The sequence below is a fragment of the Ascaphus truei genome, unplaced genomic scaffold, assembly GCF_040206685.1.
Source record: "Ascaphus truei isolate aAscTru1 unplaced genomic scaffold, aAscTru1.hap1 HAP1_SCAFFOLD_510, whole genome shotgun sequence".
Lineage (NCBI taxonomy): Eukaryota > Metazoa > Chordata > Amphibia > Anura > Ascaphidae > Ascaphus > Ascaphus truei.
The window spans coordinates 62,647-79,068 of NW_027456841.1; the positions used below are offsets into that span (position 1 = coordinate 62,647).

General features: G+C 46.7%; 1 protein-coding gene across 1 annotated transcript in view; it reads left to right on the forward strand.

Moving 5' to 3' along the window:
• XPO5 (exportin 5) overlaps window positions 1-16,422 on the forward strand; it is a gene marked incomplete at its 5' end in the record, with an annotated part of 111,415 nt that overhangs the window by 62,444 nt on the left and 32,549 nt on the right. The window contains 3 exon segments of the mRNA XM_075584239.1: window positions 12,680-12,805; window positions 14,561-14,651; window positions 15,748-15,876. Coding sequence (XP_075440354.1) covers window positions 12,680-12,805; window positions 14,561-14,651; window positions 15,748-15,876 — 346 coding nt within the window.

A 16,422-nucleotide genomic window follows, 5' to 3' on the forward strand; every position in this document is an offset into this window, starting at 1 on the left:
AGGGAAGGTGAGCACACAATATTGTACAAATAACACACAGAACATACACACTTACTCGGGGAAGGTGAGCACACAATATTGTACAAATAACACACAGAACATACACACTTACTCAGGGAAGGTGAGCACACAATATTGTACAAATAACACACAGAACATACACACTTACTCGGGGAAGGTGAGCACACAATATTGTACAAATCACACACAGAACATACACACTTACTCGGGGAAGGTGAGCACACAATATTGTACAAATAACACACAGAACATACACACTTACTCGGGGAAGGTGAGCACACAATATTGTACAAATAACACACAGAACATACACACTTACTCGGGGAAGGTGAGCACACAATATTGTACAAATAACACACAGAACATACACACTTACTCGGGGAAGGTGAGCACACAATATTGTACAAATCACACACAGAACATACACACTTACTCGCGGAAGGTGAGCACACAATATTGTACAAATAACACACAGAACATACACACTTACTCGGGGAAGGTGAGCACACAATATTGTACAAATAACACACAGAACATACACACTTACTCAGGGAAGGTGAGCACACAATATTGTACAAATAACACACAGAACATAAACACTTACTCAGGGAAGGTGAGCACACAATATTGTACAAATAACACACAGAACATACACACTTACTCAGGGAAGGTGAGCACACAATATTGTACAAATAACACACAGAATATACACACTTAGGGAAGGTGAGCACACAATATTGTACAAATAACACACAGAACATACACACTTACTCAGGGAAGGTGAGCACACAATATTGTACAAATAACACACAGAACATACACACTTACTCAGGGAAGGTGAGCACACAATATTGTACAAATAACACACAGAACATACACACTTACTCAGGGAAGGTGAGCACACAATATTGTACAAATAACACACAGAACATACACACTTACTCGGGGAAGGTGAGCACACAATATTGTACAAATCACACACAGAACATACACACTTACTCGGGGAAGGTGAGCACACAATATTGTACAAATAACACACAGAACATACACACTTACTCGGGGAAGGTGAGCACACAATATTGTACAAATAACACACAGAACATACACACTTACTCGGGGAAGGTGAGCACACAATATTGTACAAATAACACACAGAACATACACACTTACTCGGGGAAGGTGAGCACACAATATTGTACAAATAACACACAGAACATACACACTTACTCGGGGAAGGTGAGCACACAATATTGTACAAATAACACACAGAACATACACACTTACTCAGGGAAGGTGAGCACACAATATTGTACAAATAACACACAGAACATACACACTTACTCAGGGAAGGTGAGCACACAATATTGTACAAATAACACACAGAACATACACACTTACTTAGGGAAGGTGAGCACACAATATTGTACAAATAACACACAGAACATACACACTTACTCAGGGAAGGTGAGCACACAATATTGTACAAATAACACACAGAACATACACACTTACTCAGGGAAGGTGAGCACACAATATTGTACAAATAACACACAGAACATACACACTTACTTAGGGAAGGTGAGCACACAATATTGTACAAATAACACACAGAACATACACACTTACTCAGGGAAGGTGAGCACACAATATTGTACAAATAACACACAGAACATACACACTTACTCAGGGAAGGTGAGCACACAATATTGTACAAATAACACACAGAACATACACACTTACTTAGGGAAGGTGAGCACACAATATTGTACAAATAACACACAGAACATACACACTTACTCAGGGAAGGTGAGCACACAATATTGTACAAATAACACACAGAACGTACACACTTACTCAGGGAAGGTGAGCACACAATATTGTACAAATCACACACAGAACATACACACTTACTCAGGGAAGGTGAGCACACAATATTGTACAAATAACACACAGAACATACACACTTACTCAGGGAAGGTGAGCACACAATATTGTACAAATAACACACAGAACATACACACTTACTCGGGGAAGGTGAGCACACAATATTGTACAAATAACACACAGAACATACACACTTACTCGGGGAAGGTGAGCACACAATATTGTACAAATAACACACAGAACATACACACTTACTCAGGGAAGGTGAGCACACAATATTGTACAAATAACACACAGAACATACACACTTACTCAGGGAAGGTGAGCACACAATATTGTACAAATAACACACAGAACATACACACTTACTCAGGGAAGGTGAGCACACAATATTGTACAAATAACACACAGAACATACACACTTACTCAGGGAAGGTGAGCACACAATATTGTACAAATAACACACAGAACATACACACTTACTCAGGGAAGGTGAGCACACAATATTGTACAAATAACACACAGAACATACACACTTACTCAGGGAAGGTGAGCACACAATATTGTACAAATAACACACAGAACATACACACTTACTCAGGGAAGGTGAGCACACAATATTGTACAAATAACACACAGAACATACACACTTACTCAGGGAAGGTGAGCACACAATATTGTACTAATAACACACAGAACATACACACTTACTCAGGGAAGGTGAGCACACAATATTGTACAAATAACACACAGAACATACACACTTACTTAGGGAAGGTGAGCACACAATATTGTACAAATAACACACAGAACATACACACTTACTCAGGGAAGGTGAGCACACAATATTGTACAAATAACACACAGAACATACACACTTACTCAGGGAAGGTGAGCACACAATATTGTACAAATAACACACAGAACATACACACTTACTCAGGGAAGGTGAGCACACAATATTGTACAAATAACACACAGAACATACACACTTACTCAGGGAAGGTGAGCACACAATATTGTACAAATAACACACAGAACGTACACACTTACTCAGGGAAGGTGAGCACACAATATTGTACAAATAACACACAGAACATACACACTTACTCAGGGAAGGTGAGCACACAATATTGTACAAATAACACACAGAACATACACACTTACTCAGGGAAGGTGAGCACACAATATTGTACAAATAACACACAGAACGTACACACTTACTCAGGGAAGGTGAGCACACAATATTGTACAAATAACATACAGAACATACACACTTACTCAGGGAAGGTGAGCACACAATATTGTACAAATAACACACAGAACATACACACTTACTTAGGGAAGGTGAGCACACAATATTGTACAAATCACACACAGAACATACACACTTACTTAGGGAAGGTGAGCACACAATATTGTACAAATAACACACAGAACATACACACTTACTCAGGGAAGGTGAGCACACAATATTGTACAAATAACTCACAGAACGTACACACTTACTCAGGGAAGGTGAGCACACAATATTGTACAAATAACACACAGAACATACACACTTACTCAGGGAAGGTGAGCACACAATATTGTACAAATAACACACAGAACATACACACTTACTCAGGGAAGGTGAGCACACAATATTGTACAAATAACACACAGAACATACACACTTACTCAGGGAAGGTGAGCACACAATATTGTACAAATAACTCACAGAACGTACACACTTACTCAGGGAAGGTGAGCACACAATATTGTACAAATAACACACAGAACATACACACTTACTCAGGGAAGGTGAGCACACAATATTGTACAAATAACACACAGAACATACACACTTACTCAGGGAAGGTGAGCACACAATATTGTACAAATCACACACAGAACATACACACTTACTCGGGGAAGGTGAGCACACAATATTGTACAAATAACACACAGAACATACACACTTACTCAGGGAAGGTGAGCACACAATATTGTACAAATAACACACAGAACATACACACTCGGGGAAGGTGAGCACACAATATTGTACAAATAACACACAGAACATACACACTTACTCGGGGAAGGTGAGCACACAATATTGTACAAATAACACACAGAACATACACACTTACTCAGGGAACGTGAGCACACAATATTGTACAAATAACACACAGAACATACACACTTACTTAGGGAAGGTGAGCACACAATATTGTACAAATAACACACAGAACATACACACTTACTCAGGGAAGGTGAGCACACAATATTGTACAAATAACACACAGAACATACACACTTACTCAGGGAAGGTGAGCACACAATATTGTACAAATAACACACAGAACATACACACTTACTCAGGGAAGGTGAGCACACAATATTGTACAAATAACACACAGAACATACACACTTACTCAGGGAAGGTGAGCACACAATATTGTACAAATAACACACAGAACATACACACTTACTCAGGGAAGGTGAGCACACAATATTGTACAAATAACACACAGAACATACACACTTACTCAGGGAAGGTGAGCACACAATATTGTACTAATAACACACAGAACATACACACTTACTCAGGGAAGGTGAGCACACAATATTGTACAAATAACACACAGAACATACACACTTACTTAGGGAAGGTGAGCACACAATATTGTACAAATAACACACAGAACATACACACTTACTCAGGGAAGGTGAGCACACAATATTGTACAAATAACACACAGAACATGCACACTTACTCAGGGAAGGTGAGCACACAATATTGTACAAATAACACACAGAACATACACACTTACTCGGGGAAGGTGAGCACACAATATTGTACAAATAACACACAGAACATACACACTTACTCAGGGAAGGTGAGCACACAATATTGTACAAATCACACACAGAACGTACACACTTACTCAGGGAAGGTGAGCACACAATATTGTACTAATAACACACAGAACATACACACTTACTCAGGGAAGGTGAGCACACAATATTGTACAAATAACACACAGAACATACACACTTACTCAGGGAAGGTGAGCACACAATATTGTACAAATAACACACAGAACATACACACTTACTCAGGGAAGGTGAGCACACAATATTGTACAAATAACACACAGAACATACACACTTACTCAGGGAAGGTGAGCACACAATATTGTACAAATCACACACAGAACATACACACTTACTCGGGGAAGGTGAGCACACAATATTGTACAAATAACACACAGAACATACACACTTACTCAGGGAAGGTGAGCACACAATATTGTACAAATAACACACAGAACATACACACTTACTCAGGGAAGGTGAGCACACAATATTGTACAAATAACACACAGAACATACACACTTACTCAGGGAAGGTGAGCACACAATATTGTACAAATAACACACAGAACATACACACTTACTCAGGGAAGGTGAGCACACAATATTGTACAAATAACACACAGAACATACACACTTACTCAGGGAAGGTGAGCACACAATATTGTACAAATAACACACAGAACATACACACTTACTCAGGGAAGGTGAGCACACAATATTGTACAAATAACACACAGAACATACACACTTACTCAGGGAAGGTGAGCACACAATATTGTACAAATAACACACAGAACATACACACTTACTCAGGGAAGGTGAGCACACAATATTGTACAAATAACACACAGAACATACACACTTACTCAGGGAAGGTGAGCACACAATATTGTACTAATAACACACAGAACATACACACTTACTCAGGGAAGGTGAGCACACAATATTGTACAAATAACACACAGAACATACACACTTACTCAGGGAAGGTGAGCACACAATATTGTACAAATAACACACAGAACATACACACTTACTCAGGGAAGGTGAGCACACAATATTGTACAAATAACACACAGAACATACACACTTACTCAGGGAATGGGCAATGAAGTCATCAGGATTCAGATTAGCAATTCGTCAGGTATCGGTCAGGTATCATCACGAACAACACTGGGCATAGAGCTGACAATCAGTTATATAGGATTTGGGCTCTATCCCTAACATTGGGTCACAGATATTGGTTGACAATTATCTGTACCCAATTACCTTTTGCCAGCTAACGTGGGAAGCACTTTGGTACCTGCCCCCAGGTAGCTGGCACATGCACACAATCCCTTAGTCAGGATCCCATTTTCCTAACCCCAGTCTAAAGAGTTGGCGTCTATAAGTCTGCCAGATGGGGATCTGGGCCGGGGAAACCTGACTGAAGGTGTGAATTATAGCACTTTATGTGAAAGGCCATGTCATGGGGGGGTGAGCCTATGATCAGTGGCCTTTGTGTAGACACACTGTCGCCCCCTGTCCATTAACATACCGTATGGGTCAGCAGCTTTCGCAGGCTTTCTATTAGGCATAAAATACAGTACATTTACAATATTTTATATATATATCAAAATATTCCGTTCGGTTGGGCCGAGCGGGCTAAAACTTGCCAGACCCTCATGCCGGAGGGGACTCTACATGGTGGCCAAGTGTCAGCTCGCTGGGACCCACCGAACCGGAGATACAATAATGGACTTTAAAACCGCATGTTGCACAAGTTGCATTTCTCCGCCATTGGAGTCAATGGCAGAAACACAATTTAAACAATTATCCATACTCCGTTCGGTTGATCGGAGAGGGCTGGAAATTGCCATGCAATCATGCCGGAGCAGTGACTGCACGGTGGCCAAATCCCAGCCCTCTAGTCCTTACGGAACCGGAGATATGGGTTTTACATTTTCGCACTTTCGGACTTAGTGTTTTAAAGCCATGCGGCTTTTCTCCGCCATTGCGGTCAATGGGGTGACCCTTGTGGCGGCCACGACCCTTTCCTGTGGCCATTGCCCGTCGGACCCCGTTGGGGTCGAGTAAGGGGGTCCCCCTGAGCTAGGGTCAAAAAGAACTGGACTGCTACCTGCCCTAGAACCGGAGCTACAATTTTAATATGAATGAACTTTCTTGGCCGTGACCAAGTTCCCACGCCAATTTAGTGATCAAAAGGTCTTTATTGAAATTGTATCCGCTTTCGGGGATTGCGGTTTGGCCGGCAGCCAACTCATTCTTGGAGAGCGGACTCGAGGAATCCCCATTGAAAGACATTACTCCATTCATTTCAATGGAGGAGTTCCTCTCTTGCGCCACCTGCTGGTCTTTTCTGATATCAGGCCAAAACCATGGAAATCTCCATAGACTTGCATGGAGCTCCAATGGCGACCTATGGGACGGCTGCAAATAGAAATTGAAAAGGCGGGAATGGGAACAAAGGGCCATAAACATGTAAATACACTTTACCCTTTCCCTCCCGACCTGATCCCAGTGTATGTGTTGGGTGCACACACTGTAAGGGGAGAAATACATGTAACCAGAGGGAAACACATTTTGCACTGAGGCAGGGGAATAAAAACACCAATAAACATTTTAACAGTTAACTCCTCGCCTACCAAACGAGGGTGGGGGTGGCCAGCTGGGGGATAACCCCTTTATTACCGGGCCAACCCCCCCCCCCCTCCATCGGTACATTCCCGGGCTATGCTCTGTGCGTCCCGGGGCTCTGCGCGTCCCCGGCTCTGCGCATCCCGTGCTCTGTCGCCTGCATGTTCCGTTCTCTGCGCTTCTGGGCTCTGAGTCACTTGCTCTGTGCGTCCCCGGGCTTTGTGCGTCGTCACATGTCCCGAGCTCTGCGCGTCCCCGGGCTTTGCGCAGCCCCGAGCTCCGCCTGCGCGTCCCCGGGCTCTACGTGTCGCCTGCGCGTCCCCGGGCTCTACACGTCGCCTTTACCCCTTTAGCTGTTAGTCCGTGCCCGCATTCTGCACCATTATGTTAGAGAAGTATTTGCGATGTAATACTCGGGAATCAGGTTTCCATTTCAAATCAACAGTCTTTATTATTTCTTCAATCAGCTTCAGCAAAGATACAGCATATTAGATACGTCTGCTCAGTTTAAAGTATCTGAAGGTACTAACTTATACTATATTCAAAGTGATTCTTATACCCTTAGAACAAAGAGAGATATAAATCACTTATCTTAGCTAACCCCTTTTGCTGACTAAAACATTCTTGTTTTTAGTACCAGGCTGTATTTACTCTGTACTACACCAAATTGCCATCAGCAAGCATCTGTCTAGGAAGGCTCCTCCTTCCCAGGGTTTAAGCCCGCCCCTCCCCACTTCCCAAGTCAGCAGGTCTTTTTCATTCTACTGGATATAGATCCAATGTTGGTCATTCTCCCTCCTAATAGAGGTACATGAGAATTGTAATTCTAATAGAGGTATATTAGTATTTTATCTGGTAGTGTTAGGATCTGCAAACTGGGTCTGCCTTGACGTGGCTTGCAGGCTTACGATGCTTTGGCCAAAGGGTTAAACTAAATTACCCTTTTTCGAGAGAATATATAAGTATTTTATTGTGTATTTTTGTCTCATTGGATGTAGCATTGGGCTTCTCTGTCGCTTGTTGTAAGAAAAGCAACATGAAACATTTTAACCTATTGACTGCTGAATATATATATATATAGATAGGTATATATATATATATATATATATATATAGAAACCCTGTCTTCCCATAAGAGAAGGCACAAAAGCAGCAACACTCAGATAAAGCAAAAAGACATGTATTAGCAGTTACAAAACAGCACACTATAAACTATGGGTTTATAGTGTGCTGTTTTGTAACTGCTAATACATGTCTTTTTGCTTTATCTGAGTGTTGCTGCTTTTGTGCCTTCTCTTATGGGAAGACAGGGTTTCTATATTGATTTCTATGGAGCATGCACCTTGACTTTACATTTGTTGCTTGGAGTGCTGGCTGCTGCTTTTTTTGGTTTTTTTTGTTATATATATATATATATATATATATATATATATATATATATATATACACACACTGATTGCTATCTAGGCGTATAGTGCACTCTAGAAGGATACACTCATAGTAATATGGCATGTACTGCGCTTGGTAAGACCTATAAATGTCTCCCCCCCACCCCCAATTAGAGATTGCACTGGTTTCTGTGTAAATTCACCAGCACTATAAGAGCTAGATCTCCTATATTTTAGGAGGCTATAATTCATAGCATCTGATCTCTAGTACCAATCACTGGATATACACTCCTCTGGTAAATTCCTGTGTAACTTTCAGTGAAAAAAAAGGTGGGGGCAGCTGCAGTAAGTTGCAGACATCATCAAGAGGGAGAGAGCTGAATTGATTTTTAGTTAAGTATCAAACCATGATTTATCTTGCAATTACTTTATGTTTCTGCTAATCTTTTCTGCTGCTTCTCTTTCCACAAAGCATACAATTTAAAATGTTTTCCTGATACAGTTCTATGAATTTTGCAATACTGATTTTTCAACCCAAACACTGCACATTGCTTACAATTTAGGTCTATTTCACATGTTCTATCCTGACATTTAACTATTATCATTTCTTCCTCATATATCAAGACCATCTTGTTCAGAAGCTCAGACTTTCTTTTATCTTTAAACATTTCAAACTTCCTCCCTTCTATTTCTTTAATTCCATCTATGACAAACAACATAAAGCTGAACCCCGTTATAACGCGGTGCTCGTGGTCCACATAATGAGACCGCATTATAACCGGGACCGTGGATCTGTAGCTCTCTCTTCTCTGAAAGGCAGTACTGTGCAGTAGAAGTTAAGTTTGTTGACAGTCAATGACATCACACCAACCCTATGGTGTAGCAGCTAGAGAATTGCTACTCGTGTATGAAGGGTCATGGGTTCGATTCCTGCATGGTTATGGTAAAATTATTAGTCTAGGGGGGAGGGGTGTGTGCGTGCGTGCGTGCAATAAAGCATTGAATGTTATAATAACATAATGTTATAATTACATAAGTGTCCTCCGGCAACTCCCCACCCATTCGCAAGAGTTCCTTGGATTGGAAATGACCTAGTGCTCTTAGACGGACTGCAGCTTCACTTCTCCGGCGTGTTTTGAGATGGCACTCAGTTTCTTACAGCAATGACACGTGACCCTACGCGTTTCATCAGTCTACGCTGATTTCATCAGGGGATGGTATCTAACTGGATTGATGGAAATTAAATATACCCCTAATCCAATCACAGGAGACAGCATCATTGGAAATTGTATACACATCGTGTTAATCACCAGTGATGTTTTTGAGCAGAACTTTTAGCTAAATTGGATAAAAAGATATTGAATATAAAATCTATACTTATTATATACACGTATAATGTTTGATAAATATAACTTCCTTTATAATTGCATAGAGAGAGAGAGACACAATTATCTATCATATTGGCAAATTTTCGAGGATAGCATGAAAAACTAATCATAATAAGCTACTGTGACAACGTGTGTGTGTTCTTTATAAAAGTTGCCTGTAGACTTTGAAAATACACTAATTCATCAACAGTACATTTATATATATATATATATATATTCATCATAGGATTTTTACAACTGTTTAACTCGCATGAATATACAGTTTTATGCATATGTATAAACTGACACAGGTCGGATTGTTGTGACGCCTCGGCTCCTGTCCAGTTCCTCAGATTCTCGTCTCTGTGTGTGTGTGTCTTTGAGAGTGTGTCTGGTTGTTCTGACACCTCTGCTCCCCTCCAGTTCCTCAGATTCTCCTCTGTGTGTGTCTCTGTGTGTCTGTCACGGTAGCTAGTAATAGGTTATAATATACACCAAATATCTGGGTTGAATTGAACACGACTTAGATATAATAAATATAGTTTATTCCTTAAAGAAGGTGAACACACATGATGATACAAATAACAGACAAGATATAGCACTTAGAGGTTGGACAACGAAGCAATCAGGTACAGGATTGGCAATTCATTCAGCAATACAGGATACAAATGAAGACATCACAAAAGACACTGGGTATAGGGCTTACACTCGTTTATATGGAGTTTCAGCCCCATACCCTAACCTTGGGTGCCTGAAAGTCTACCTGACTTGTATCTGGTCAGGAAACCCTTTTGTCTGTAAGTGTGAATTATGGCACTTACAGACCACTCAGGCTCTGCGTTTCTCCGCCCTATTGTACACAATCAGAGTGGTCAAGTCTTTGATCAGGGGGGCTGTTGTAGACAAAGAGTCGCCCTCCTGAACATTAACATAAAGCAGAGCCAGTAACTTTCCTGGGGTTTTATACCAGCCTTGCAAAACAGTATATTCTTTAATATCTACACATATTAAAATAATCCGTTCTGTGGGTCTGAGCTGGCTGAAATTTGCCCGGCCCTCATGCCAGAGGACCCTTGCCATAGTGGCCAAATATCAACCTTCCACGACCCCCAGAACCGGAGATACAAAAAACAAGTTAAAATCCCCTAATAACTTTAATGCAGGATTCTCCGCTATAAGCTAAAAGAAATCTCTGTATTTCACTCTTCCATTGAAATCAATGGGCTCTGCCGCTATAGGCTTTCAATGGAGCAACTCCGCCGTTGAAGTCAATGGGGAAATCACAATTTTCACATACTCCGTCTGGTTGATCGGAGAGGGCTGGAAATGGCCATGCAGTCATGCCGGAGCAGTGACTACATGCGACCAAAATCCCAGCCCTCTGGTACTCACAGAACCGGAGATATAGGTTTACACTTTATACACATTTGGACTTAGCCGTTTCTAAGCCACGCGGCTTTCTTCCATTAGAATCAATAGGGCCGGCGCGGCCATAGGATTCAATGGGACCTCCGCTACCATTGAAGTCAATGGGAAACACACACTTTTTAATAGTTACCCCATCTCCGTTCGGTTGAGGGGAGAGGGCTGGATATTGCCATGCAGTCATGCCGGAGCAGTGACCACATCCTTGCCAACTCCCAACCCTCGGGTCCCCACGGAACCGGAGTTATGTGTTTTCAGTTTACCTTGTTTCACACTTAGTGTTTGAAAGCCACGCGGCTTTCTCCGCCATTACGGTCAATGGTAGGACCCTCCTGGCCGGCGCGACTCTTTCTTGCCGCCATTAATCGTCGAACCCTGTTGGGGTCAAGTGAGGGGGTTCCTAACAACTAGGGGCAAAAGGAATTTTATTTCTAGGTGCCCTAGAATAGAAGTTCCCACGCCAATTGGCCGTGAAATTGACCAAGGCCCTAGTTCCCACACCAATTGCGCGATCAAAGCTCTTTTTTGACAATGTTTCCGCTCTTGCGGTTTTGCGGTTTTGCGGTCTGGCAGGCTGCCAGCCCGTCTCCGCAGGTCGGCTTCCAGGAATCCCCATTGAAATGCATTACTCCATTCACTTTCAATGGGGAACCGCCGCTCCTCCTCTCGAGCGCCACCTGCAGGTCTTCTACAGAAACGGGCCCAAATCGCCGGTATCTCCATAGGGTTACATGGGCTGTAATGGCGACCTATGGAGAGACTGCAAAGTGGAGCCTGCAAAGGCGGGAAAAGGGACAAAGGGCCATAAACACAGAATTAACATTAACACTTTCCCTCCCGCATAGATCCCACTGTATAGGTTGGTGCAGACACTGGAATGGGAACAATACATATTCACAGGGGGATACACAGTTGGTGCTGAAGCAGGGGCGTAACTACAGTACTGAACATCATTCCAGTTAACCCCTCGCCTCCCAGGTGAGAGCAGGGGCTGGCCAAATGGGGTGTAACCCCTTTAATACCGGGCCAAACCCCCTCTCTCATGACAGTGTCTGTGTGTGTGTCGGGTTGTTCTGACGCCTCTGCTCCCCTCCAGTTCCTCAGATTCTCCACTCTTATGACGTGGGGGGCTCTCTTCAGACACGAGATCCTGACAAAGGACCCCCAACTCCTGGCTGTAGTCCCCAAGTTCCTGCGAGCTTCCATGACCAACATGGTGAAGGTGAGAGACGGAAGCTGGCCAGTGCCTGGAGAAACACGTGCTAAACACACGCAAACACATGTGTGCTAACCCCACGAGAGAGGACTATTCCCCTTAAATAGGTGGCCAGTGCTGGGAGCAACTGCATGAAACCTGTGTGTGTGTCCATCAGACCTGTGTGTGTGTGTCCATCAGACCTGTGTGTGTGTCCATCAGACCTGTGTGTGTGTGTCCATCAGACCTGTGTGTGTGTCCATCAGACCTGTGTGTATGTCCATCAGACCTGTGTGTGTGTGTCCATCAGACCTGTGTGTGTGTGTCCATCAGACCTGTGTGTGTGTGTGTGCGTGTGTGCCCATCAGACCTGTGTGTGTGTCCATGAGACCCGTGTGTGTGTCCGTCAGACCCGTGTGGGTGCGCGTCCGTCCATCCCGTGTGTGTCTCCGTCTGTCCGTCAGGCCCGTGTGTGTCTGTCCGTCAGGCCCGTGTGTGTCCGTCCGTCAGGGCCGTGTGTGTCCGTCCGTCAGGCCCATGTGTCCGTCCGTCAGGCCAGTGTGTGTGTGTCCGTCCGTCAGGCCAGTGTGTGTGTGTCCGTCCGGTCAGTGTGTGTGTGTGTGTCCGTCCGTCAGGCCCGTGTGTGTCCATCCGTCCCATGTGTGTATCCGTCCGTCAGGCCCGTGTGTGTCCGTCCGTCAGGCCCGTGTGTGTGTCCGTCCGTCAGGCCCGTGTGTGTGTGTCCGTCCGGCCCGTGTGTGTCCGTCCATCAGGCCCGTGTGTGTGTCCGTCCGTCAGGCCCGTGTGTGTCCGTCCGTCAGGCCCGTGTGTGTGTCCGTCCGTCAGGCCCGTGTGTGTCCGTCCGTCAGGCCCGTGTGTGTGTCCGTCCGTCAGGCCCGTGTGTGTCCGTCCGTCCGTCCGTCAGGCCCGTGCGTGTCCGTCAGGCCCGTGTGTGTGTCTGTCCGTCCGTCAGGCCCGTGTGTGTGTCCGTCCGTCAGGCCCGTGTGTGTGTCCGTCCGTCAGGCCCGTGTGTGTGTCCGTCCGTCAGGCCCGTGTGTGTGTCCGTCCGTCCGTCAGGCCCGTGTCCGTCCGTCAGGCCCGTGTGTGTGTCCGTCAGGCCCGTGTGTGTGTCCGTCCGTCCGTCAGGCCCGTGTGTGTCCGTCCGTCAGGCCCGTGTGTGTCCGTCAGGCCCGTGTGTGTGTCCGTCCGTCAGGCCCGTGTGTGTGTCCGTCCGTCCGTCAGGCCCGTGTCCGTCCGTCAGGCCCGTGTGTGTGTCCGTCAGGCCCGTGTGTGTGTCCGTCCGTCCGTCAGGCCCGTGTGTGTCCGTCCGTCAGGCCCGTGTGTGTCCGTCAGGCCCGTGTGTGTGTCCGTCCGTCAGGCCCGTGTGTGTGTCCGTCAGATCATACACGTGTGTTGGGACAGAGCGGTCCCTTATAAATGGCAGTTTGATGGATTGGGGACATTACATGAGAATCGTTGAGCTCAGGTTCACCCGTTTTCCTAGCGGCTGTGAAACCTCTCACCCCATTACACACCCCACTGTTTTTCTATATTTAGGGTCCCCTTGTGTCTATCCCAAATGGTTTTGAATTTTTTTGTTTTGTCCTGCACCACCTGTGCTGAGACGCTGTTCCATACATCTACTACCCTTTCAGTAAAGAATGACTACTTCACGTTTCCCGTGTGCTTCCAGCGTGTGCTCCGGTGCTAGGCTCCCACCCGTGTGTTCATTACAGGGGTCCGTGTTACCCCCTGACCTGGTCCCTTCTCGCCCCCCTCCAGGTCGGTTTCCCCTCTAAGAATGACAGCCCCAGCTGTGAGTATTCACGCCTCGACTTCGACAGCGACGAGGACTTCAACGCCTTCTTCAGCTGTGAGTGCGAGAGCGGGAAACGCCCCCCGCACATCCCCCCGGCCCCCCACATCTCCCCCTACGTGTCTGGGGGGGGGAGATACGGGATGTGACCCCATTCTCAGGCCCTGTGTCTGTGGGGGGGATATGGGGTTCTCAGGCCCTGTGTCTGTGGGGGGGATACAGGGTGTGACTCTCAGGCCCTGTGTCTGTGTGAGGGATATGGGTGTGACCCCATTCTCAGGCCCTGTGTCTGTGTGAGGGATATGGGATGTGACTCCATCCTCAGGCCCTGTGTCTGTGGGGGGGATATAGGGTGTGACCCCATTCTCAGGCCCTGTGTCTGTGTGAGGGATATGGGGTTCTCAGGCCCTGTGTCTGTGGGGGGGATACAGGGTGTGACTCTCAGGCCCTGTGTCTGTGTGAGGGATATGGGTGTGACCCCATTCTCAGGCCCTGTGTCTGTGTGAGGGATATGGGATGTGACTCCATCCTCAGGCCCTGTGTCTGTGGGGGGGATACAGGGTGTGACTCTCAGGCCCTGTGTCTGTGTGAGGGATATGGGTGTGACCCCATTCTCAGGCCCTGTGTCTGTGTGAGGGATATGGGATGTGACTCCATCCTCAGGCCCTGTGTCTGTGGGGGGGATATAGGGTGTGACCCCATTCTCAGGCCCTGTGTGTGTGGGGGAGATATGGGGTGTGACTCTCAGGCCCTGTGTCTGTGGGGGGGATATGGGTGTGACCCCATTCTCAGGCCCTGTGTCTGTGTGAGGGATATGGGATGTGACTCCATCCTCAGGCCCTGTGTCTGTGGGGGGGATATAGGGTGTGACCCCATTCTCAGGCCCTGTGTGTGTGGGGGAGATATGGGGTGTGACTCTCAGGCCCTGTGTCTGTGGGGGGGATATGGGGTGTGACCCCATTCTCAGGCCCTGTGTGTGTGGGGGGGATATGGGGTGTGACCCCATCCTCAGGCCCTGTGTCTGTGGGGGGGATATGGGGTGTGACTCTCAGGCCCTGTGTCTGTGGGGGGGATATGGGGTGTGACCCCATCCTCAGGCCCTGTGTCTGTGGGGGGGATATGATGTGTCTTAGTTTTGCTTTCCCTTTCCTAGCTTTCAAAGCCCAGATGGGGGAGGTGACGAGGACTGCGTGCCGACTGGACCCTAAGACCGGCTTCCATATGGCTGGAGAGTGGCTGCAGTACCAGCTGTCCGCCCCCCTGGACATCGGGACTAAAAACAGTACGTGATCCACACTCCATCCCTCCCTCTCACGCCGGCAAGGCACCGGGTCCCTCTCACGCCGGCACCGGGTCCCTCTCACCCCGGCAGGGCACCTCGTCCCTCTCATGCCGGCACCGGGTCCCTCTCACGCCGGCAGGGCGCCGGGTCCCTCTCACGCCGGCAGGGCACCGGGTCCCTCTCACACCGGCAGGGCGCCGGGTCCCTCTCACGCCGGCAGGGCGCCGGGTCCCTCTCACGCCGGCAGGGCGCCGGGTCCCTCTCACGCCGGCACCGGGTCCCTCTCACGCCGGCAGGGCACCGGGTCCCTCTCACGCCGGCAGGGCGCCGGGTCCCTCTCACCCCGGCAGGGCACCGGGTCCCTCTCACGCCGGCAGGGCGCCGGGTCCCTCTCACGCCGGCAGGGCGCCGGGTCCCTCTCACGCCGGCAGGGCGCCGGGTCCCTCTCACGCCGGCAGGGCGCCGGGTCCCTCTCACGCCGGCAGGGCACCGGGTCCCTCTCACGCCGGCAGGGCACCGGGTCCCTCTCACGCCGGCAGGGCACCG